At 33.9% G+C, this 26310-nt stretch overlaps 1 protein-coding gene across 2 annotated transcripts in view; it reads right to left on the bottom strand.

Moving 5' to 3' along the window:
• The window catches only part of LOC149805595 (ubiquitin carboxyl-terminal hydrolase 34-like), a 147292-nt gene that overhangs the window by 7017 nt on the left and 113965 nt on the right, over positions 1-26310 (bottom strand). For both annotated transcript variants that reach the window (XM_089950231.1, XM_089950232.1), the window contains exons 59-69: positions 24587-24691; positions 23388-23432; positions 21359-21463; positions 20744-20891; positions 14050-14147; positions 12655-12687; positions 8929-8977; positions 7972-8057; positions 6729-6812; positions 4779-4885; positions 1648-1825 (exon numbers count right to left, since the gene is read on the bottom strand). In XM_089950231.1, coding sequence (XP_089806357.1) covers positions 1648-1825; positions 4779-4885; positions 6729-6812; positions 7972-8057; positions 8929-8977; positions 12655-12687; positions 14050-14147; positions 20744-20891; positions 21359-21463; positions 23388-23432; positions 24587-24691 — 1038 coding nt within the window. The remainder of the gene's footprint in view (positions 1-1647; positions 1826-4778; positions 4886-6728; positions 6813-7971; positions 8058-8928; positions 8978-12654; positions 12688-14049; positions 14148-20743; positions 20892-21358; positions 21464-23387; positions 23433-24586; positions 24692-26310) is intronic.

Below are 26310 nucleotides of genomic sequence, written 5' to 3'. Positions count from 1 at the left end.
GCCTAGGTTTGAAACCCATGACCTCCCACATCCAAGGTGGACGCTTTAACCACTAGGCCACCGGAGCGGTTGTTTGCCCCAAATGTAAGCCATTCACAAAGACTGGTGACTGCTGATGATAGAAATTGAAGATAATGTGTAAAAGCCAATTTCTTTCTTTCAGACAGTGACCTTGACATTTGACCCCTATGTCAATAGACTTCCACCCATCCCCAATTGCATACAGCCATACAATTTAGCAACTGTAGATTGTGGAGACCTCAAATTATTTTGCAGAAACCTTTGGTAACTATGGATGGTGGACAAGTTCAGTTATTATGCTGAAACATTTTAGATTTCTTTCAGTCACTAAACCTTGACCTTAAACCTCCAAATCAATTGGATTGTTCATTAGTACATGTGCCATTCACAACATTCCTCAACTAGATGGTGAACAACTCAGGTTAAGATGCAGTAACAAAATTGGTAAGAGATGGCTGGATGGATGCCATACAAATGATCAATATCATAACACTCCATCTTATGGCAGCATACAGAAATGTGATATGGAATACCATGTTTATAATAAAGCAAAGGAACATTTTATCTATGATTATGTTCTGGGTTCATACAGATCTGGACAACTGAAATTCAATTACTTTTCAATGACCAGTTTTCAATGACAACTCCTTTTATCATGTTTTCCATATCCAGTTGCTAATTTAAATACAAGGAAAATGAAAAACATTAAAGAAATAAATAACCAGCTTTGCTGATGCAAAAGAAAACAATGTCAAATAACTGGATGTCAGTTTTTATATGCTGACTATAAACACTGAAAATCAAACAGTGCACTTGTGTCTTTCCTGATTTTCATGAGTTTCTTCCATTTGCATGGCTAAATCCCATTTCTGCAATAGCTTTTTTCTTGCACACTATGCAAAATACAGTGTTTTGAGGTCACGTCTTTTCTCAACCAATTAATGAAGTCTTTGTATTGCATCCAATTTTCTCTGAACGTGCATTTTCCAGGCAATGACTGATATGTATAAAAGACTGTTGCAAGTTAACTATCTTTGCCTGGCTGGAAAAACAAGGTTAAGTGAAAGAGCATGCATGTTTTAACATCATCACAAGAAAAAAAGGACACCATGCACATGTCTGATTACTTCATGTGGATCCTGATACTGTGAAATGGCTAGTAGATGGCAAAAAATTCAAACTACTTCTAATTCTTGCACAACATAAAATAAATGATCTAAAATGACTCAAAACAAAATGTTCGATATTTTATTTATTTACTACCAAAATCGCCTGAATTTAAAGGCTTTCAATGACCTAGGTGAAAGCTCATTGACTTACAGGGACAAAACCCTGTCTGTTGCATATGTATGTAGTACATATCCCTACCAAATTTTACTAATCCTTGAAGGCTTAATCTCAAGGAGATTGCTGCCATTCAATCCTTTACCTTCATTTTAGTATGTACAAGCATAAGCAGCATATCAATACAATATTGAATCTTGGCTGAAAGCTAAACAAAAAATTTGTTTCCACATACAAATATGGCAGTATTTTTTATTCACCTTTTACACCAAATGTTTTTGTGCAATGAAATGAACCATATATGTCATGAATTGGAAGAATTTAGCTATTATCTCTACTTACTGCAGTGTACTGTGCTGGATAGGGAGTGATGTTCTTGAAGGCCCATTGGATGTTCTGGTGCTGGGCTAATTGACGGGTGAATGGCCGAGACTGCTGGCAGCACATCCTCAGCAAGCCATAGTAAGCAGGCAATGTTACCCTGTTAAACATCACTACATCCTGGTCCTCATGGTCAGCTCTGTTAAGGTATGATAAAACTGTTTTTAATGTACATTCTGGAACCAGCTAAGGTTCATTTTTACAAATTTAACTTTGGAGGTAGACCTGCCAACCCTGACGTGTCCGTCTCAGTAAGGCAGTTGATTTTTTTCCAAAAGATTGACCAGTTTTCAGTAAGATGTAACAAAATATCAATAACTGCTATTGTAAAGCTGGAAAACGTAATTAAAAGTTTGTTGCAACAATCATAAACATTAAGTTTGTAAAGTACACGTAGACTTTATTTACCACTAGTACAGTTGCACAAACTCTAGTTCCAAACCCTATACAGCTCAATGGCTTCTTGCTTTTATTCACAAGAATCTGAGTACTCCTTTTTATTCTTCTATGTTGATTATTAACACTTTTCTAGAAGCTTATTTTCCCTTTCATCTTAAACATGCATCACTTCTTGGATGCCATTTAAAAAAAATCTATAATCAACAGTATGATTATGCAGATGCTTTGCATGAACAAATAGGTACAGTTTAAAGCATCTGGGGTGCTGCTGTAAAGTTAGTCTGGTTCCCTGACTAATTTCACTAATTCAAAAATGAAACCCGGATCCAAATAAAACACGGATGAACCAATTATCCAGACGTTTCAGCAACAATCATTTTTCCATAGTTTTTGCTAGTATGGCGTAAGTCTGCATTTTAAGGGTAATTTTCATAAGACTTATGGCAAAATTGTAAGAGTTGGCAGGTCTGTGGAGGCAACAACCTTTGATTGATGTCTCTGGGACATTCTTTGTGATTTTTCAATAGCAGATAAAATATTGCCATGCTTGGCTAGTAGGACATGTTCTACAAGTTCATTAAAAACTACCACAAAGTTTCCTAGTGTCTAAATACAAAATGATCTCTAATCTAAACTTCAAATGTGTTTCAAGAGTATAGAGTACATAAATGCAAACCCTAAACATGTGATAGAAAGACAGATGGCTTGATGTAGAAGGGTGACAAATATTGTATGGGGCATAACAATTGTAGGAGACTTATGCAGATATTCAACAATGTCATTCACAATAGCCCAAAAGTAAGAATGACCATCATGTGTCAACGACAGTGAATCACTGATGTCATTGCTGCAAATTTTAACATCTGACCAATCAGAAAGCATCCGACATTACATACATGGTAAGATATAAAATCCATCTATCTCCTTGAATAAAAATGAGTTAAATGTAATTTAACATAAGTATGCTGCAGTTAGAGAAGCATTCAATATGTATTTAAAAGAGAAAAATTATATTTTATGGAGATTTTGAATTCACATCTGTAGCAACCTACCAATCAGACCCTAACATTATGGTGCTTGAGTATAGGAAGAATGGGACCTGGACCCTACATTCTGTCAGCAAATTTCTCAGTAAGGAATACCATTTTCAAGAGTAAATTGCTGCAACTGGGAAATGGGTGCAATTCTGAAATAATTTTCACTGCAGATAGGGTTAACCTTTTGCCACATAGGACACACAATAAATGTCTGCAAAGTTAGACATGACTAAGGACCCACAATATATCTCCACAAAGTTGGACACAACTTAAGACCCATAATAAATCTCTGCTAATCTGAGGAAGCCACAAGGACTAGTGGATGAATTTAAAGTGTACTGAACCTGTTCTATTGCAACCATTCTAATTTTTAAAGTCATATATTTGGCGATAACATGATTTATAAGGCATCTAAAACTTATTTCTAAAATATAATTGACAAAAAAATCTGACTATTCTGTAAACAAGTGACTTGCATGTACAAAACCAAAGAGTTTATAAACACTTACTAACCCTAACCCAATAAATGCAGATCAAAAGAATTTTTTAAAATAATATTGGCAAACTATGTTGTTGGTTTATTACAACTCAGGATATAGGGGTAATATGAATATGATATTTAATGTTTCTGCTATTCACCTTTGTTTAATGTAAAGTTATTAAATCAATATGGATTAATGTAAAGTTACTAAATCAATATGGATTAATGTCAAGTTATTAAATCAATATGGATTAATGTCAAGTTATTAAATCAATATGGATTAATGTAAAGTCATTAAATGAATATGGATTAATGTAAAGTCATTAAATCAATATGGATTAATGTAAAGTTATTAAATCAATATGGATTAATGTAAAGTTATTAAATCAATATGTAAATCAAACAATTAACAATTAATAAGTTACACATGCATATCGTCATTCTGCACATTTTTCCAGATGGCATCAATGCTGCAATTAACTGATACTATAGATAGGAAAAGTAAACAAGGATCACACAAATCACAACCATATATACCCATTTGTAAGTCGATCCCAGCTGCAATCAACACAGACCTTGATATAACCTTGCATCATGTACTGGCAGATCAGGATTAACATTGTTTGTTCTACTGGTAACTCTGAACAGACTGCAAAGACCTTGAGATACAATGGCAGATCTGGGTCTGTACAATTTGCAGTTGGACTTGACTTGCAAGCAAGAAGAGATGGTTCGTCTCAATTGCAAACTAAGATTTGAAGTGTAGTGTACAACTTTAAGAAAAAAAATTAAGATTTAAAGTGATACATGTCTCCACATGCATCTTGCAAGTACCACATATACTTGCTCATAGGTCAACTCCAAATACAATTTCACAGACCCAAATCCACTGTTGCATAATGTGCCAGCAGATCTGCATCTATGCAGTTTTCTTTATAGAAGTTATCAGTAGAACAAATAATACAGACCCAAATCTGCCATCAGACATTATTTGATGACAGATCAGGGTCTATCTTGTCTGTAATTGGTCTGTCTATCTTGTCTGTAATTGGTCTCAACTTCCAAGCAAGTATACAAAGTAGGTCAATACTGACTTCTTGTTATCATATACTTTAATTGATACTGATTACAAAACTGAATATGATTCAACTTATCAGGATATATAAGATTCATACAAGATGTAAGTAAACGGGATGTGTTTGCAGACATGAGGGTTGCTGACGATCAGTTTTACATTCTCCGGACAATCCACACAAACTTGGTGCCAAAAGTGTAACAAAGCCTGAAAAGAAATAGAATTTTAATTTAACATAAATATATATAATATCACAAACATCATCAAAAAATCTTTTACTTTTAACTTTCCTAACACACCTGTATGAGAAAATACATACTAAAACCTGCCTTGACATACATCTTATTTATAAGGACAATATTATGACCAGCTATCTAGGAGTAGTAATAGCAAGATAATAAAAATATAGCCATTCATAGTGGAAGTCAGATTAGCACTATTTTCATTTAGAATCAAGTAGACATCATAAAATGTTGTGTTGTAAAAACCCAATGTTGACATGAATATCTATTCGGGAGTAGTAATAATAGTTTTAAGACGGCTACTGATGGCACTGTGTATTTTATCAAACATAAGGTTATTTATTTAAAAAACATTAAAGACGTGCAGTTGTTATGCATACATGCCAAGTCTCCAGTAGTCCTTTGATTCTGACCCCTTTCTTTTATTTACTGATTTGCTGATTAAAACTCAAGAAAATCACAAATATACATAGTATAGGTATTTCCAGCTTAAAAACAGCTGCCAGGCATAGGTATTTCCAGCTAAAACAACATTCAATAGACTTTAGGACTGCAATGAATGCAAATCCTACCTGCATTAGAGCTAGCTGTCATGGTCATGTGTTAGGTTGACTAATTTCAATTGACCAATTAAACAGTTATAAATATTATTGTGCAAGTAATATAAATTAAACCACCTTAAATTAGCCTATTCATTCACAAATGTGATCAAAGTTAGCATGGCAGCTTAATGAAATGAGTACTTAGTGAAACAAAAAGCTTTGTTCTACAGATACAGTTCGCTGTGGAAGTGTGTTTCCAAGTTTGTAGTGAACTTAAATTCCTGAATTTGCACTCAAGAGATTTCACCAAGGATGAGAAGTTTCACTATCATCTGCAATTAAATCATGACATTATTTTACTAATAGAACAATTAAAAGACCTAGTTTCGATGTTGACAGTTCTTTTGAAATATAAATGTCAACAATTTTTGAAAATTTTTGTATGGAAAAAAATAGAGAACTTGTTTGATTGTGAATCAACAACAAACAAAATGCAGTGACATAATACACAATGTTCAGAACAATGTTAACAATTTTTCAGAGGTTAGGTATCTTGAGAATACTGGTAATATATACAAAAAAGGTGAACAATTTTATTAGATAAATCTCTTTATTTACAATATTTGATTATAATGAGTATACAGCCATTAAACAACCCACCCATCTCGATGTCCAGTGGGGATGGCATCCTTCTTTTTCTCGAGGTTCCTTGGTAACTTGTGCCTTTGCTTATAGTGTATTCTACGTTTCTGTACCCCAATGTGCACAAGATATTAAAGGAGAGATTTGGCTATTGTGGTGGCCATATTGGATTTCAGATGGTCACTATTTTCATTTAGGACTAACTAGACATCATAAGAACTCTTCTAGTGAAAAGCCCATGTTGATATGATAGATTGTCATGAATAAAATGTTATCACATATAATGTATATTTTATTTTTCTTCAATATGATCCATCTGGATTACAGAAGTTGTGCCTTAAAATCAAAAATGGAGTAGCAATAATAAGATTTTTTCAAGATGGCCATGATGCTGCTATAACGGATATCTAAGGCACAATTTTCATTTTAGACCAACTAGACCACAGGATGAATGTGTGCATGAAGTTCCATGGCAATCCTCCAAGTAGTTTAGGAAGAGAAGTGATAACAAACTTGTGCTAACGGATCAACAGATGATGGACAATAGATCATCCCATAAGCTTCTCTCGCCTCTGACCAGCTGAACTAAAAACCATAATTTATAGTATCCACGTGTCTTGTTACCTGTTTATTATGGTGCATTGAAATCTGAGGCTCTGAGAGTTTGGGCTGAAACAACTGCCACAGGTCCAGGAAATAACGACTAAACTGAAATGAGAAATTTAAACACACTGTAAGGTATTTCAAACTTTTAACAAATTTCATAGCATTCATTCAAATACTGAGTTTGCAGTGGTCCATATGGGCAAAAGATCGTAACAAAATCATGCAATACTCATAAAATAAACTTGTGCATTTTTCATACACTTAATATGTGTAATATCTTAATGTCAGAAATCATGCAATTGGTACATGATTGAGTGGGAACAAGACATTATTAAAACCTAAAGAATGGTTCATTCCATTCTATTTACAAACAATACCTCAAAGATTACTGATAACTATGTACAGCATAATTAGCCAAGTCGGACATTTATAAATGACACATAATTCAGATTATTTCATTTATATACATTCGGGAAATTTTGTCCCATTTATTCTTTCAACATTCCCTACATTTGTAACTCAGTCTACCAATATAATACATCATTCCTGATTAATTAAATACAATACATAGTAGATTTCCTCAAATTTTGCGTATGATTTTGTTTTATCCTTAAGTTTTACTTCAGTAAAGACCAATCATATATCTATTGATGAATAGTCCAAACTATGTCAGTGGAGGAGTACAGAGATGCCGCCACATAATTATGCTGAACAAGGTCAATCCAATCAGAATAAAATGGTGCAAAACCTATAAACATCTGTAATTAATTACAATTATCTGCATCTCTTAATTTCTTTCATCATTCTTCACCTATTTACTCTACTCGTCTGTTTTCTTGCTAAGCACATGCTTTCATTCAACATTCTGAAACTGAACTCTATGTACCAGTCTATCACAGTGGCTATAAAAGACTTTTCTTCCTACTTGTGTCTGCATTGAAAACTCCTGTTCCAACTTTTATCATACAAAATTGTGATTTTCTGGAATTTCATCAATATAATTTCTGAAGACAGTATTATCAACAAAAAGTCATAACAATTACACAAAATCCGAAATGGTTGGCATCTCTAGAAGTGTGGGATTGAATTCTTAATATGTTTCACATAGTTTTAAGAGTGTTCTCAATAATGAAGCACCTATGTTAGAGTAACACTTACTGATTGTATGCGAATTGTCATTTTGGCACAAAATGTTACATATCTAAACAGATACAAAAATAAAATGTAAAAATTAATGCTTTTTTTTGCACCTGATCCTTACCATTAATTTTTCAGTCTTGGAGATGAGGCAGGATGACATCACAGCAAAGTAACACATAAGTTTTGTTGTCCCGTGAGTTTGTGGATCTATAGAAAGCAAACAAATTTATTTAAAAATGTACAAAAAATACCACCAACACTGTGACATCAGAGACAGCAAAATCTTTCCCACACTTAGTCCAGGTGAGTACAAATGTACAAATCTTCCTATCCCAAAAGTAAAAGATATTTCTTTAGGTCATGTAACAAAATCGATTAGGTCTGATAAGGTCAAAACCCCTCAGGAGCAAGCCTAGATGACTGTAACAACCCATGACAGGAGAGTGCATGTGAGTGAACTGGATTTTAAACACAGCTTTAACAATGTCTGCAGTGTGACAGTTTATAGTGATGTCTAGCACTGGAGCATCATGCCACAGACATGTAGCATCATGTCCCACCCAGTCACATTATCCCGACACCAGGCCAACCAGTCCTAACACTAATCTCTTATTGCTGAACGCCAAGCGAGGCAGCTGCTGGTACCATTTTTATAAGTCTTTGGTATGATTTGGCCGGGGTTCAAACCTACAACATCCTTTTCCACGCTATGAGAGAAGGTGATGATAACATTTTTTTTATGAATACACAGTATAGCAAGGTTAAGAAAAGGGCATAACTCTGACAAATTCATTACAAGCCTACAATTTTATACAGATTGAAACATAACTGTTAAACTAATCTGTCATTTACTTACAACAAAATACTTTGATTATATATAATTATGTGTAATTATATATAATTATGTGATGCCAAGCATCTTATCTAGGCATTATATAGTACAGCACCATACAAATTATGACTGAATATTAAAAAGAAAAAACTTGCCTTTCAAAGGCAGTAATGAAAACCATGAAGTGAATTTCTCACTTTTCTTTATATCTAAAGACAACAAAGTATTGTATACATGTGTACTTACCAACATACAATTTTGCCCTTGGCAATAAATTCAACAGATGATCGTAAATCTGAAGGTATAAATAACAAAATTATAGAAAAGGACAAAGCCTGCATTAGTATACATTCAACTGAATCCAGTCAACAGTGAAGCACCAATAGAAATGTATACTGCATGTGCTTATACAGTACATATTAATTCTGCAATCAAATAATGTTTGTCTAACTTATGCATGTCTTTGTTAAAAAAATGGGCAGTTTGCATAATGGACACAATATGAAATACAGAAGAATATACCCATGTTGTTTTTTTTTACAGAAGATATACCCTATACCCTGTATCATGTGGTTTACAGATGATAAAATCTGAGCTGCCAACCCTCCAGACTTGCAATTAGTGAAAAGTGGGATAAAAATTAGTGAATTTTGAACATAATTAGCGAAAAAGTATATCATGACACTAACTCCATCCACTTCAATGGTCAGTACTACATTATATGAAAATCCCAAAATAAAAATAAAACATATTTACATGATTACATGTACATATTTTCAGCCAAATTTACTGATATACCATAACTTCACACTTAATCATAATATGATGCTGTGTCAGTCTTGAACTTCCTCAGTCAGGCCATGGTAAATTTGGTTTGAAAACAGTTCAGGCTTCTTGCCTGCGAGTTAATCTAGTGACTAAAATTGCTGCAAATTTTCAGCACATGAGGCACTTAAAAACTCTCTTATTTTTACTCATAATAGGAAATAATCTTTCACCGTCACTGTTGCTGACCTCTAACTGAGAAAGACAGATTATGTTCAACAAGAAAGCTCACATGCAAACAATGCTTCCGCACTGGTAGCATGTAGGACTTGAGTAGGTGGCTTAAAGTACTCCAAAACTGAAATCTGCTGGGGGTGCTATAAATAAATGTACTTATAATAATAATACTACATGGTACATATATGACAGGTAAATTATAAGCAACAATACCAGCCCTTGTGCATATTCCCCAATTGTAAAATTCTCTGCACACTATTGTAAGAAAAGTATAATGTACATCGATGCTTGATGGCTGAATGCTAGGCCAAATTTTGGTGTACTCCAATTATACTTCACTTTTTGTGGAACACATATCTGTTTTCATGGAGGTGAAAACATTTTAACTGCTGTGTAGCTTAATTACTAAATGGTATTAATACAGAAGATGAAACATTGAACGATGAACAATTAGTGGTGTCAGTACATGCGCGGAAAACTGTGAACTCAAGCAAATTACGATGTATGCTAATCTTGCAATCTAAAAAATTCCAACACTCAAAAAAGCTGTCTTCATGTAGGTTCCCAACCTTTATGAACTTTTTGCTACAATGTGCTTCCTGACATTGTCTCTACCACTATGCCCAATGCTAAAATTTGTGGCACACTGTGTGCAAAAAGCATGATGCATATGGTCTAGTCCTGGTGATCAAAAGTAAATCTTTAAAAGCACTGGATATACTATAGGTCACATAAACAGGACCTTTGCAAAACTGTTCCCATTCTCAGCAATATACTCTGGCAATGAATAGAAACCAGATCAACCAAGAAAATTAGACAATTTTAATCTAGTCCACTGCCTTGATTTTAAAACAAAATAAAATGGAGCTGAAATAACAGGCATGAAAGGCTGAATGTTTTCCATAAGATGCCCAAGTCAGCTTGAGATCACCTGTCTCAACTGACATGCACCTATTAGTCAAATTAAGGAATAGTTGACCAATGTCTGGGTCTGTAAAGTGCTTTTTCTGTAAACATTTCTTTCGATGGCTTGGACTGCACAATTTTAAAAATCTTCATCATATTTGGTATCATTATCTACATAATTTATCCAACAAATGCAAGACCTTATGCCAGGATACTTGATTTCCAAGACTGTCCAATTTCATAATGATTTTTTTTTAACATTGTTGTTGCTTACTTATACATATTTTAGAATAGTTTATGCACAACATTAGGGAGTCTTGCCTTAGCATCATCACATTCTGAATCAGCTTTTTGGGATTCTCAGCTGCAAAGCTGGGTGGCCAATACATCGTCATTATTAATGAGAGAGACAGTGGTGAATCCAAGTAAACTTCTGTGTCTGGACATCATACACCATAAAACATTTTTTTCGTGTTTCAAACTTTGTGATTTGGATAATACATACATATTCATGGGTACCTAATTTCATAGTTTTATTCCTTACAAAAGAAACCTAAAATAAAGATGCATATGTCTCTGTATGAGTTTACTAGTATACTGGCATTCATTTCCATGTGTGCTGCAGTACAAAAGTTGAGTAATTAAGTTATTCAGATCTGAATAAAATCCAGACCTCTTTTTCCATGCATTTGAGGTAACGCATTTAGTACCACCACAGTAGTCTCAAGTAATTAGGCTATCAGGTGTTTTAAAGCACACTATCAAAACATAGCCAAAGATTTAAATCTGACAAGCTTGCCATCATCATTATTTGGGAATCCCTAGTTTCTTGGTGACCTTGACCTTATGTAGTGAAAATAAATCTGTAAAAATCAGGTTCATTAATACATGTATTGTGATGACTGGTGCAGAACATATTGATGTGAGTAATATTCAACACAGGTGACTGATCAGTTAAATGAACTGGAGAACAGTGGACATGTACATTCAAAACAGGTCTCAGCTGACCTGAGAACATCTATATTTAAGCCAATTCATGCAAAGTGGGTCTGCGCACATGACAAAGTAGCACTTTGAAGAGACCTGATTGAAATGGACTTGCAGAAAGCTGGACTAATCTGCTGATTGTTAGCAGCTGGATGTGCAAACACATAATCATAAACGGGACTATTATGTGCTTTAGGAAATAAAGATGGGCACAGTCAGTGCACAATCTGCTTTTATTGCTATACTGTACATCAGGAAGAGTCATTACAATTTTACATGAGTTTTCATGTGCATGAAGTTTTGCATTCAAATTAAATTGTATTCAGTCTGTACGCATATATGTATCCTAATTATATTTAAGATTCTCTGCACATAGATAACTGTGGTATTACAACAGGTGTTGCTTTTCCATTGCATATGATGGGGAGGGTCTAAAAAAATAGAACACTAAATATTTAGAGATGCACTAATTGCTAGAAATTGGATTTTATTAAATTGCCATTAATTTCACTGACTTCAATCTATAGTCTATAAGATGACAAGAAAATATCTGCTTTTATTTTGATGTCCTTTATTTAATTTCCAGCTAATTGAATAGCGCACGAGCTCTTGGTTTTAGGCAATTTTAGCAGTCATATATCAGGGAGTCTCCTAGCTTAAGAGCAAGAGGCTTAAAAAATGGAGGCAAAAAATGTTTATCTGGGCTGGAAAATTTTCCGTAACTGTAATGAATGGAAGCATGTGTGGTTTTTATGCCCATCTAATGAAGAAATTAATTTAATTTTTTAATATACTTAAGTTAAGTTTTATGGGATGTAAATTAGTGCTCTCATCCCTCTAGGCCTGAAGTCTAAACAAGACTTAACCATATTTAATGTGACAAGATAAACAGTAGGTTGCTGGAAAAATAATTTCTTTAAGATATGATTTATCAAGTTTTCATCGCAAAGGATTCTACAGTTAATCTCAAATTACTTTTTAAACAAATCTGTTATGGGTTTTTTAAAAGACCCAGAACAAGAAAAACAACAGGTGAGTCTTTATCCTGAAGACTTGCAACAAGGAACATGATCTTACCTGATGTAGCACCAAAATGGCATCTTGTGTCATCTGCAAAAGAAAAAGTTGAATCCACGACAATCTAGCAAGTGGGATGCCCATTAAAAAAAAAAAAAATCCCAAAAATTCCAATCTAACCAAATAATTTAAAATTTTGCAGGTATAAATTTGTGTGGTACTGTTAAAATGAAAATTTTGGTGGTACTTACATCTATGAACTAGGTAAGGATTAACATTATGAGCTATCCAGACTGGTTTACTCTAGTGGTGTCCATCAGTAGATTTCCATTGTCTAATTCATAATTTTTGCCATCCACCTTTAGTTTATTATATCAACATAGTTTAACATCAACAGTTTTGAAAATATAATGCACTTAATTAATGTTAGCATCATTGATCCTCTAACAGATAAGACAAACATACAAGAAAAAATAGTTTGCATTAATGAGCTGATGCATCATCACAATTCTTTGTGCGTAATTAAGATTACCTCATGTTATTCTGAGTGATCATAAATACAAGTACTGTTGTTTTCATTTTCTCATGAGTTCATCATAACATCAAAACTTGTCAGATTCATGTGTACCATATATATACTCATTTATAAGTTGACCTTTCTTACTGAAACTTTTATTCATGCAGATAGGCGTCGTCTTATGAGTGCGACCTTAAAAAATATGGAATTTACAGGTAATGTTAGAAACTCAAAATGTTTGCAATACACCACCAAAATAATGAATTTGAATGTTTTTTCTGTGAAACTGCAGCAGTAAACAGTTCGTTTAAACAAAGCAGTGTACAGTAGTCAACCTCCAATGAGTAAGCACCTTCAATGACAAGGGGGTTGAAGAAGGGTCTGGATGTTGAACTGTTCATAAGGCATTGCTGTAAAATGAGTATCCTTGACTACAAACTCAAAGTGTGGAGCAAGCATGTCACAGAATCATTTGTCTTTGCTCCTTGCTTCATAATGACTCTGGATGAGTAGTATGAGGAAAGCTATCAAATAGTTGTGGAAATATAAGCAAATTAAAAAACTTTGACCGAAACCCAAATGCACATTTTCCACAACTGTAGCCTTGACTTTATGGTCATATGGGCAAGCAGGTGTGTTAAAGGATGAATTTTCTTAGCCTCATAATGACTGATGACAAATCTGATGAAAATCTGTCGATGGGTTTAGGAAATAAAGATAAATAACATTCGTATAAGTGAACCTGACAAAGACTTTGACAACAATGTACATGGGGTGAGTGCACATGTCATAGAATGAATTATAAGATGACTTCATCTCAATAAACAAAAAAGGTATTTTTCATCTGGCGCACAACTAAGGTGCTCTTAAAATGTAATGCTACCCTTCTCCTCCTTTCTTGTAAGCTAATCATGAATTGCTGACCTACATTCACTCACCGGCATTTCCTTGTGTGGACTTAAAATGCTTCTAGCTGAGCGGAAGGATTGTCGAAAGTGATTACTTGGCACAAGGGAGACAAGCAAAAAACTAGCAGCTGAAATGAAATGTCAAAATGCATCTACATTGTAAATATTTAAATTACTTGAACGTTTCGACAGCATAGTTTGAAAAAATCAATTTAATAGCATTTTCTACAACATTTATTCACAACAAATACAAAGTAAATTATTTTCTGTATCAATTTTGTATTACTCCATGTTAAAATAAGTGTTATTGCTTTTATAAAATAAAAAATGACAAAACTGTCTGCAACATCATGTACAGAGGGGACCAATGTAGCAGTTTTAACAGAAAATATGCTGTTCAAATCTGTATAAAAATGAGAAACACTATTATTTTTTTTACAGTGATTCCAATAAGATTCCAGGTTCAATAATAATTTTAAATACAAGGAGCAGTCTTTTTCTTTGAATACCAACTTGAAATAATAATGAATATATGTGTCCAGTTTTGTAAATATTTTTGCTCTCCTTTAAGAGTTGAAATAACAATTATTTGAGAAATGGATCCTGAATATGCATGAAACTACACATTTGGTATTTATTACATATTCCCTTGTATTTGATTTCCCAATCGTTTAAAATTAAAATGTCTGAATGGAATTAAAAGCAAATTTAGATTTAAACAAGTTCAGTTCATCTCTTGGCATAGGTAAAAATAGCTAGAGTTCCAGTCTATATGAGAAATTATTATGTATATCTATATTCAGTGTTTTATCTACAAATATCTTCATGTAAATCATTTGACTCATCAAGGCAAAAAACAGTGAATTAAAATCCAAGTTTTCAGTACTGTATATACTCATGTATAACCCTGTTCATGTATAAGCTGACCCCCAAAACGGAACAGGTATAAACACTAAAAAGTGCATGACCCGTGTATAAGCCAACCTACAACTACGAGACATCTCAAGATGCTCGAGGTAAGTTCTAAATGCATTTATTTAGGCAAAGTTATATTTTAAAAAATTACATGTATATTTATAAAGAGGTTGGTGTGCACGATTATTAAAATGAAATGGTATAAACTTGTTTGAAAAGTTATTTTTTAAAATTTTTCTTATTGTTTCTGCCTAATTTAAATTTGTGTATAATTTGATTGAACGATGACAATAATTTAGCATTTGAGTTGCTGTAATACTACCTCTCCGTTTTGACTCGATTATTGTTTATGCATTATTGAACTGAATGTTTTATATAAGTGCACTGGTAATTGCATTTTTACTTTGTTTGAAACTGTAAATACCTAACTCATTAAAATGTAATCGCAGTATGACAACACAACAAACAAACAATAAGGTTCGATGCTAATACCATAACAGCTGAGTTGTAGTTTGCTTTGATGTAAGCGACCTTACACCATACCTGTCAACTTTCATGACGGGAGGAAAAAAACTCCTGATTTTTGGGGTCACTCCAGGCCTACTTCCCAATTTCTTAATATCTTCCGATTTTTGCAGAGAACAATTTTTCATTCATATCGCTACAATGTCTGCAGTGTGGCAGTTTATAGTGATGTCTAGCACTGGTGCATCATGCTGCAGACATGCAGCATCATGTCCCACCCAGTCACATTATCCTGACATCAGGCCAACCAGTCCTAACACTAACCTCTTAATGCTGAGCGCCAAGTGAGGCAGCTGTTAGTATCATTTCTGTAAGTCTTTGGTATGACTCGGCCATGGATCAAACCCACAACCTCCCGCATCCAAGGTGGACGCTCTAACCACTAGGCCACTGAAGCAGTTCGATTATTACATTATGTCTTCGATTTTCGTTTTTTCTAAAGAGAGAAAAGTCCGACATGTTCTGTTGTATCACCTGTGAATTATTGTTGTGACAAAATAATTACTTTACTATAAAGAATTTGCTTCTTCACTAAATAGAATGTCAATTTGAAACATTATTCACGTAAATTAATATTTTTACCTCTACAATAATACAAAAATAAAAAAATAAACCAGAACAAAAAAGTAAACCACCACAATAAAATCGTCCACAATTAATTTCAATCTCAAGAATGATCACTACAAATGCTGTAATTCCATCTGCTATAGCGCCATTCCCACAAAAGAAACTTACACGAGTGAACACTTGGCATTTTTATAGCATATATACCAATGATAATTACATCATTGAATTAAAAGGAATGAAAATACATACCATGCAGAAATGTGTCCTCAAAAATCTAATTCAGAATACGTCTTTTATAATAAACAATACTAAATACATTAACGAGTTGACAATAAGAGAACATGGTCAGATATACAAAGAGGGAAAAACAGTTGCCACATCTACGGTACCATGAAGCCGGCTATTTTGGTACCTTTCAGTCCAACAAAATTGGGAATCCTTTATTTGCCAATCAATTGCTGGTGCTACCTTAACACACAATAGTGTAGAATGTGGTTTCTTTGAATTATGGCCAAGGGCCGATCGTTTTCACAAAATAGATGCATGGACAAGGATTAACTTTTTAATTAGTTGCGCTGGCTTTCGTGCTTATTTATTTAAGACTAATCTCTAGCTATTGTGCAGTTTGACCACAGCTGACCAAAATATAAAAATAGGGCATGTCCTGGGGGAAAATAGGACACGTCAAAGGGAGACACGGCGAGTCTTTTGGCAAATTTCAAGCATATTGGACCAGGAATATATTTGTGAAAACAAGGCTTTAAAAAGGCCACAAAAAACTTCCCAATTTTAGGTCCCAGTCTCTATTGTTTTTTTAATTCAGTCTCCCTACTTGGCTTTTGAAAAGTTCATAGTTATGCCTTTGACCCCGTTTTACAAAACTACAATAATCATGCTAATATCAAGGAATAAAAGGCAATTACACATCAATGTACTTGTATAGTTACCAGTCAAAATTCCCTCTTATCACAAGCCAGTTTCAGGATTTTAATGTTTAACTGGCCTGTACTTCTGTTGCAAAACGAAAGGAAATTGCTGACTATCAACATAGGAAACGCCAAAACATCATGCTTTCCACTGTGTGGAAAGTTATGTTTGTTCAGCTAAAACACAAAACTAAAACTGACTGATGTTGATCTTAGTTGAACTATATGAGAATTTTTTAGTCTTTATTATTACCACTCTTCGGGAACATGTAAATTATGATGGTTATGTGCCTTGTACAATTAAACGTGCATACCTTTTATAAAATAATATCTCAATTTGTAGGATCGCTTATATCACTGAAATAAGTAACTCGTGAGCACGTGATTCAACATAAATGAAATAGCTATTAAGGACTAGCTTAAATGTTATCTGGAAGAATGCAGTTTGGTCGAAACAATGAATAAAGCAAAATCTGCATCTAAGATGTTTGGGAATAAGTAAGGATTCAAGTGACGCTATGCATGCTTTGCACTGTGTAAGTACTGTACATTATAGTTCAGCATGATCTCCCTGGTAAACTCATCCGGCCTGTGAATTATGTAGTCTGTATTTACCTTTATTTAAATTTTGCATGTCACAATATAAAACTATCCTCAACAACGTCTGATAGGTGCTCCAGTAACCGAACAGATAGTAGCCGAGTCATGCTGATTCTTCAAAATGCCAATGACATCAATTTCTTCAGCTGCTAAGTCGTGTATTAAATTAAGAAGATATCGGTATTTTAAAACAAGGGATGTCTTCTACACTCATCCAATGTACACACTTAAGTTGCACTTTCACTGCTATGTCTAGTCTGGAAGAATGTTTTTGTAACCCTGCATTTAAATCTGCCTGGTGTTGTGGACCTTCAATCAGCAGTTTGTGTTCTGGCAACCCAGCATGCCTTAACAGTGTACTGTTTTGAAAGTTATTGTTTTTTTTGCACATTTGGTCATGGTGTTTTTTTCTAAGCCTCTGTACATATATGACAAAATATAAAGGGGTCTTAACTGTCACATTCTTCACTCGACTTCTTTTTGTTCACTTGACTTTTTTTGAAAATGTAGCCAGCTGTGTTTTCTACCATTGCTGCACAAACTACATTTTATCTTACGAGTAACTGTTTTCAGCTTTGGATGATGAAGGATCCACCGGTTCGATAATAATACTATTATCATTGGTCAGTCATAAACACGGTACAGAAAACAATTTTGTTTGTTTCGGATCTTTTTTAATTTTTTTACCTTGGATGCCATTTTCAATCGAATGCTGACAGTATTATGGAACAACACAAGCCATAAAGTTGAGTGAATGGATATGGTTGCTTCACTGCGTAACAAAGGTACAAATAAAATAATAGTTTCTCGTGATAATCACTTTAAAATCATGTGTTTATTTTCTGCCTCTTTCTTGGGCACGATGATGATATGGTTCTAACATCCTGTTGGTATAAACGATTTGACATTTACAGGTCATATAAGGTCAGCTCCAGGCTTGACACTCAGTTTTAACCCTATGTGTTAAAATAACATAATTGTAAGAAACTGATGTGCACGTGTTTTCCGTTTGGGAGTGTTGTAAAATAGCCATTAAAGTAGTCAGACCAAACTGAAATGTTGTTTAAATCAGAAAAACATAATATTGGGGTGCATCAATTTACCTACCAGCAACAATTTTTAGACTGGACATTTGTTGTTTTTTTTTTTTAATGAACATTGGGGTGCTTCAATTTACATAAAGGCGACTATTTTTGTGTCAAATTGGAAAAGTCTGTGTATTTGACACATGACACATGGGTAGATAAAACACTACATTATGTGAATATAGAAATTGTTATGTATATCTATACAGACCTGCCAATCCTGATGAGTCTGTCTCAGTAAGGCATTTGATTTTTTTCTGTAAGTTTGACCAGTTTTCAGTAACGTGTAAAAAAATATAATCTACTATTGGAAAACTGGAAAATGTAATTAAAAGTTCGCTAACGGAAACATCCAGCAAAGATAAACATTATGTTCAACTTAAAAGCTTGTAAAGTACTTGTAGACTTTATTTACCACTAGTACAGTTGTACAAACTCTAGTTCCAAACCCTATGTAGCTCAATGGCTTGTTGCTATCTCTTAACCTGATGTAATTCTTGGAAATTCTTTTTCCATTTCACATGATGACGGCAATCATATCTCCTGCCACGAGTCATACTTAAATTGGCATGTGATATCCAATAAACATAATTGTGTACATTCCAGCTTTTATTCAAAAGAATCTGAATATTCCTTTTTATTATTGTGTTGATTATTAACACTTTTTAACAGGCTTTTTTTCCCTTTCATCTTAAACATGGATCCCTTGCTAGATGCCATATTTAAAAAAATTCTATAATCAACAGTTTGATCATGCAGACGTTTCACAAGAACAAATAAGTGCAGCTTAAAGTGTCAGAGGTGCTGCTGTAATTTCACTAATTCTAATATGAAACCCAGATCCAAATCAAACACGGATGAACAAATTTTCTGGATTTTTCGGCAATGATCATTTTTCCTTAGTTTTTGCTTTTATGCCATAAATCCATATTTTAAGAGTAATTTTAGTAAGACTTAAGACAAAATCATAAAGGTTGGCAGGTCGGTTTATATTATGTGTTTTATTTTCATGATTCTAGATTGAAAAGTCATTTACTAAATAACATTAAATACCAATTTTCTATTTAGTAGTAGGTTTTAACTTTAAAGGTAAGGTCATTCTTGTAAACACATTCATAGTTTCAAAGACAGATAGTGAGATGTACTTTTATTGAAGTAGATATGCAAAGTTCAGTACAGGTTATGGGATCCCCTCAAAGGAAATCCAGCTTATCTAATTTCTGAATGGCTAGCTGCTAAAGTACTTGACCTTGTTTACAGATAGAGTGATTTCGAAATGTTCAGCTGAGCCTTAATTTGCTTACTGTATTGCGTCTCAGGTAAAGATACAATGGATGATTTACTGAAAATTAGCTAGTCCAAGCATTAACATCAGTCTTAGAAGAGACAAATAGATGTGATCATGTAAGTGGATTCATTTAGTTATTTCAATTCATTGGAATTACAAAGTGCGCAGACATTTCAAATCTAGTAGCAGTATTGAATACTGTGAATTCATTTAAAGACGTTTTGATTATAACTGTAATGTACCAAGGCTTGGCACAGCAGCAGAATAGAGGGAATTTAATTAGGATTACCATGGGTACTTATTTGGATTACTCAATACTTTTGGACTTGTGAGAGAACTTTTCGAACTATTTAGAATTTCAGTCACCATACTGCAAGTTATTTTTTATTTTTTCACTTTCTATTTTAGGGAAATAAATTATACTTTGAATTTTACAGAACTTGAAGGTTTTCACTCTTTTCTTTTACTCAGTTTAAAACCATAGAGTCATAACTAAATATAAACTCAACACCTGAATAAAATGTCACTTCAATCATGCATAATTAATGAGTATGTAATAAACAAGACACTGCATTTTTGTACAGTCTGCCTTTTTGTTAGCAAGAAGTAAAAACTTTAAAAATGTGATTAATTTATATTGTAGATAGACAAACATATGGACAAACATGCCAAAATGATGACTGTGTCAAGCTTCTGCAAAGGTGTACTCAACAAAAACAATATTTGATCTATCACATAAACTTTTGTTTTTTGACCAGTTTAATAAAAAAAATGTATTTTTAAAAAAAGCAAGTAAAACAGTTTTGCCAGTGACTAACCATTTCTAACCCTGACATTGTTGTGTTTCATGAGATATGGTTCCACCCAGTTGTCCATCTGATTCAAGACCCAAGCATTGGCCAGCTTGTTCCTTGTTACCTGTGTCGACATCCACTCTAGGCACTGCTGTGGACAACATGCTGTCAACTGTAAAGAATCATAACTAAATCTATGAAAAATCTGTAACAAATAGACAAATAATTTAAATCATGGCTGTTGTATTTAAACTTCTATGGTATCAGCAGAAGATCATTTCATACATGACAAGCTATCCATCCAGTCTTATATCCACTCTCATCCTTTTAATTTTTAATGAAATCTTACTACAATACTGATGCTAGGACTTGACCAACAAAGTGTTTAAAAACAGTTATTTCTAAGATATAACAAATAATGTTCATGGAGGTTGTTGCCATCCTTTAGGCTTACTTACCCCCATCCCCCATGTGAAAAATGAGACTCATATATCTGAAAATGGCTCAGGGCACAAAATCAGACCCTCAAACTAGTAGCTGGATTTTGTAGGGAACTGTTGCTGTGGTGAAAACACAAGAGAGAATTTGCATTAGAAGCAATTTTCATGTCTGATTAGTAGAGTAAAAAGAATGACTTGCCTCCCAAAATTTCTGCAAGATATATTGTGTGAAAGGTGGCATCCCTGGAGGTCCTGCCTGAAACTCCACAAGCATTGACATCAGCTTGAAGAAAGGCTGGGACAGCTGGGAAAATAAATATATTAGTATTTCAATGAACAATGAGGATTCAGACACTGTGATTTTTATTGTATGTAATGAAATTGTGGCCCTTGTATTTTTGAAATTTCTAAGCAAGAAACACAAGTCCAAGCTCCAGGTCTGAAAATATGAACATTGTTTAATTACAATCAAGATAGACACATGGGGCATTTTGAATCTTCCAAGCATTAGTTTTTCTAATAACGTGTGGATTTAAATGACATAGAAATAATACAAACAATAAATCAAGATCTGGAGTTATGATATTCAGCTCGAGTTCTGCACTCAGATGAGAAATTTATTTCCTGCATCATGCTCAAACCATTATGCACACTCCTGCAGTAGATCAATACATATAGCAGATTTATTGCAATTTAATTGATTAAATATAGTTTGAGTAACACACAGTGCATCCTTCTCTGGCCCCTTGTTGGGCCCCTTTTTGTCTACTATGGTTGATCTGCCAGACATGATGTCATCGCAGCCAATATATGTTAAGAAGCTAGTAACTAAATTTAGATATGTTGTCATGTAGAACCAATCAGATGACTGAGTTGGAGCACGTGAACAAACATTGTCAGTTGTTTGAGGCATTCATTCAGCAAATGGAATGCCTGTAGAGATGCATGCTTTTCAGTGCTGACGCTGCATTTAACTACTGTTCCAGTTCTGTTCTCAGGCGCATTGCCCAAGTTCATGCAACTCTGCCTGAACTCCAAGTCTGTCAGTACTTGAATATACTTTAGGCCATATATACTTCACACATGCTTCCCGTGGTGAAAGTATGCAGTATCGGCTGATGTCTTTTTGTTATCATGGCAATCCTCGGGATCAGACTTTTCAAGTTTCCATTATCACTGTCCCCATTTACCTCACATCAGCCGTGTGCGGCGCCACATACAGGTGTCGCACTCTCTTCACAGCCCTACAAACTCCCCAGAGTCTCTCTTCCTGAGGTATTCCTATGGAACAAAGGGCCATTGCCAAGTTTCATGCATTCACAACTTTGCTTTTTAACCCCCAATTTGTATCAGTACTTAAATGTATTCAACTATTATGCCCATATATACGTCATACCCACTTCCTAAGGTGCATGTATGGAGTATCAGCTGATGTTTGTTATCATGGCATCCTCAGGATCAGACTTGTCGAGTTTCGGTTATCAGTGTCGATATATACCTTGTATCAGCCCCTTGCGGCTCCACATACAGGTGTCAGACACACTTCACAACCCTACAAACTCCCACAAGTCTCTCTTCCTGAGGAATTCCTATGGAACAAATAATTCAGAGCTAGGCTGGTGTGACAGGACTTGCCCCCGTTATGCCAAAGATTATTTTATATGTACAATAAAGTGTATATTGAACCTATGTATTGTGTGTTATTTAAATTGTTATTATTATAATTATCTTTATTACTGTTTTTGATAAAATATATGACATCATCATGAAATCATTATGTACAACTAAAAGGTAAATAAATCAGAAAACTCCTTTAGGAAACATGGAAAGACTAAATGTGTCCATATGACACTGATGCTCCCATCAATATGATGCAATTGAAGGTTAAAGTTCAAGTAAAGCAAGGACAAATCTCTTTTAAATTTTGCTGAGAAAAGATGGTCTTCCTAATGTGACACCTTACATATTCCTGAAGTTGTCAAGTTGAGAAAAAAACTTGCAAAAGACATTCATAACAAGAAACAACATATGGGATGAGAAGGACTGACATGGGTAACACAGTTTGGCTACTCTAGATATGGCTTGGGCATAACAAATGAATTGATGCAATTCCCACTTGTACATGATAAACCTGAAGTTAGGTTAAAGTTGTCAAGTTTATTTAATGCTTTTTTCAAGAAAGAAAAGTGGATAATGAAACAGTACACATGTAAAAATTGTACACCTACCTCTGGGTTCATTTTCTTGATGGCACTGAATACCATGTTTACCATCTGAAAGTAACAATACATATCAAAATAAAGCAGAAGCGTCAATTTTTCACCTAGCAATAACAAATATATAGGGTTTATAAAGGAGATGATAGGCAGTTATGTCAGAAATATAATTCTCCAACTTTAATGAATTCTTATACTGTGGTGACTTTTGTAATACAATTATAAATGACATTTATACAATCATTTCAAGTCAAAATTTCAGGGAAATCTGCAAAATTATGAAAAATTATGCTTTTTTTCTTGCAAGTGGTTACTTTTGTCTTGCATTTACATGTCAACATAAAATGTGGGGAAGTTTTATATATAAAAAACTGACAGAAATTTCCTAATAACATTTTTGGAATATGTTGGACAAGCACATCAACAAGTTTCCAAACGAATGAATGATTGCCATCTTCACATAAACAATTTGATGGATCCTCAGTTCTCCACAGGCATTTCAATACATTTTAAATTCAAACAATTCTTAACAGGACATTTTATTCATGCCAACTGATACTGTGCATGGAGAGAGGAAGAGACTGATTAAACAAAGTTACTGGATGCAGTGTTTCGATACACCTCTCCTTCGATCATCTGAGCACAAATGGGCCAGAAACTAAAATTAATGGGATGCCATACACACTGGACATAGAAGAAAAAAGTGTAAGAGGGATGTTTAATGGCTGAATACTTGTTTCATACAGTGTGAATAATTGTACACATAAATACTGGCCAATTTTTGTGGAATTTTCCTGGAAAAAAAATGGGATCATCCAACATCCAAACGCAAGCTGTTTATTTAAGCAGCTTACTGAAAAATGATAGAAAAATAAATGTTATCTATGGATGACTAATCCAATTTCAAAATTCCTTCCCTGGTCACAAGCATGTTTCACTGGAGCTGCCCTAATTAAATGATATCATGTAAACAATGTCCTTGTTAATATATATATATCAATGCTGACCAATTCTTAAAAAATATGTTGTTCCTGAAGAAGCATCCAGTAAATTTGAAACCAGTCACACAAATTTAAATGTGTTTATGCTGTTTTGGATTTTGATTTTAGCCAATAATAGTAATATTTTTTATTTTTACAAAACAAAAACCCCAAACAATTACTCGTATGTATTAATTGCTTATGTAGAAGAATAGGATGAGAAAAACTTACTGCTACTGCTAGTCCTTCATTCCATCGACAGAGACTGAATATTAGATTACAAGTCTGACGAACATTGATGTTGTCACGTATCTGGTTGAAGAGGAATGGGAAGCCCTTCAAATATAAGGTAAAAGAAAACTAAGATTTGATGATCAAAGTTTCAAGAGTTTATGAATAGCTACAAAAAAGGAGAACACATAAAAAACTTTTTCATATGATCTAAATAATGATTTACTACAATATTTCAGATATAGATTTTTACAAGTAACTTCAACTAAAAAAAGGCAGTCTTGTAATAACCACGCAAAATGTTTCCAATAATTCTCTCATTATATAATTACCTATCGTAGCCATTTTTTCTCACTGATATCAGAATAAGTAGCAGAAGATTGCAAAACCCATGAAAATTTTATAACAACATTTGATGTGAAAAGAAAAACACATCAACTAGATCTACATAAATGGACGATTTCATCCATCCAAAGGATTTTTTTAATAACAATATTTAGTTTTCCTCCACATGTATATTTTGTTAATCTAATCATTTATCTATCAGTAAATACACAAAACATAATGCATGGAGAAGATTCTATATGTTTAAGCATATTTATAGGGTTATATCAATCTCTTGAAGGTTAAAAAGCAAAGTTCCCTAAGTTACAGAGATGCCTATCAAGAATCCTATCATCACAATCATGGAATCTAAGTACTCACAACAGATAATACTTTCATTAAAAATAATCAACCTATACAGGCATACTTGATCCACCTACAAGTTAATATATATATGTACACAGTCAGAAACAAGGATGGTCCCATGCTTATAAATGCAGACCTGCCAACCCTGACAAGTTCGTATCAGTAAGGCGGTTGATTTTCTTCCGTAAGTTTGACCAATTTTCAGTAAGGTGTAACAAAATATTAATAACTGCTATTGTAAAGCTGGAAAACATAATTAAAAGTTCAACGCATCAACGATAAACATTATGTTCAACTAAAAAGTTTGCAAAGTACACACAGACTTTATCTACCACTAGTACAGTTGCACAAACTCTAGTTCCAAACCCTATGTAACTCAATGGCTTGTTGCTATCTCTGAACTTGACATAGTTCATGGAAATTCTTTTCCATTTCACATGATGACAGCAATCATATCTCCTACCACAAGGCATACTCAAATTGGCATGTGATGTCCAATAAACATAACTGTGTCCTTTCCAGCTTTTATTCACAAGAAATCTGAAAACTACTTTTTATTCTTCTGTGTTGATTATTAACACTTTTCAAGAGGCTTATTTTCCCTTTCACATTAAACATGCATCTCATTCTGGAAGCCATTTTTAAAAGTTCTATAATCAACAGTTTGATCATGCAGATTCTTCTCATGAACAAATAGGTGCAGTTTAAAGCATCTGGGGTGCTGCTGTAAAGTTAGTCTGGTTCCCTGACTAATTTCACTACTTCTAAGATGAAACCCAGATCCAAATAAATCACGGATGAACTAATTATCCAGATATTTTGGCAATGATCATTTTTCGTCAGTTTTTGCTAGTATGCCGTAAGTCTGTATTTTAAGGTGAATTTTCATAAGCTTACAGTAAAATCGTAAGAGTTGGCAGCTCTGTAAATGGTGAATACATTCCTCCAATTCCAGAACCCTGAATTTCTTAAACATCTGTGACCATAAACATTAGTCATCATGAATTATCTGTATCATTCTTATCGTCCCTGCC

The sequence above is a fragment of the Sinohyriopsis cumingii genome, chromosome 2, assembly GCF_028554795.1.
Source record: "Sinohyriopsis cumingii isolate HCF-2022 chromosome 2, ASM2855479v2, whole genome shotgun sequence".
Taxonomy (NCBI): Eukaryota; Metazoa; Mollusca; class Bivalvia; order Unionida; family Unionidae; genus Sinohyriopsis; species Sinohyriopsis cumingii.
This window is presented reverse-complemented; position numbering and strand designations above follow the sequence as displayed.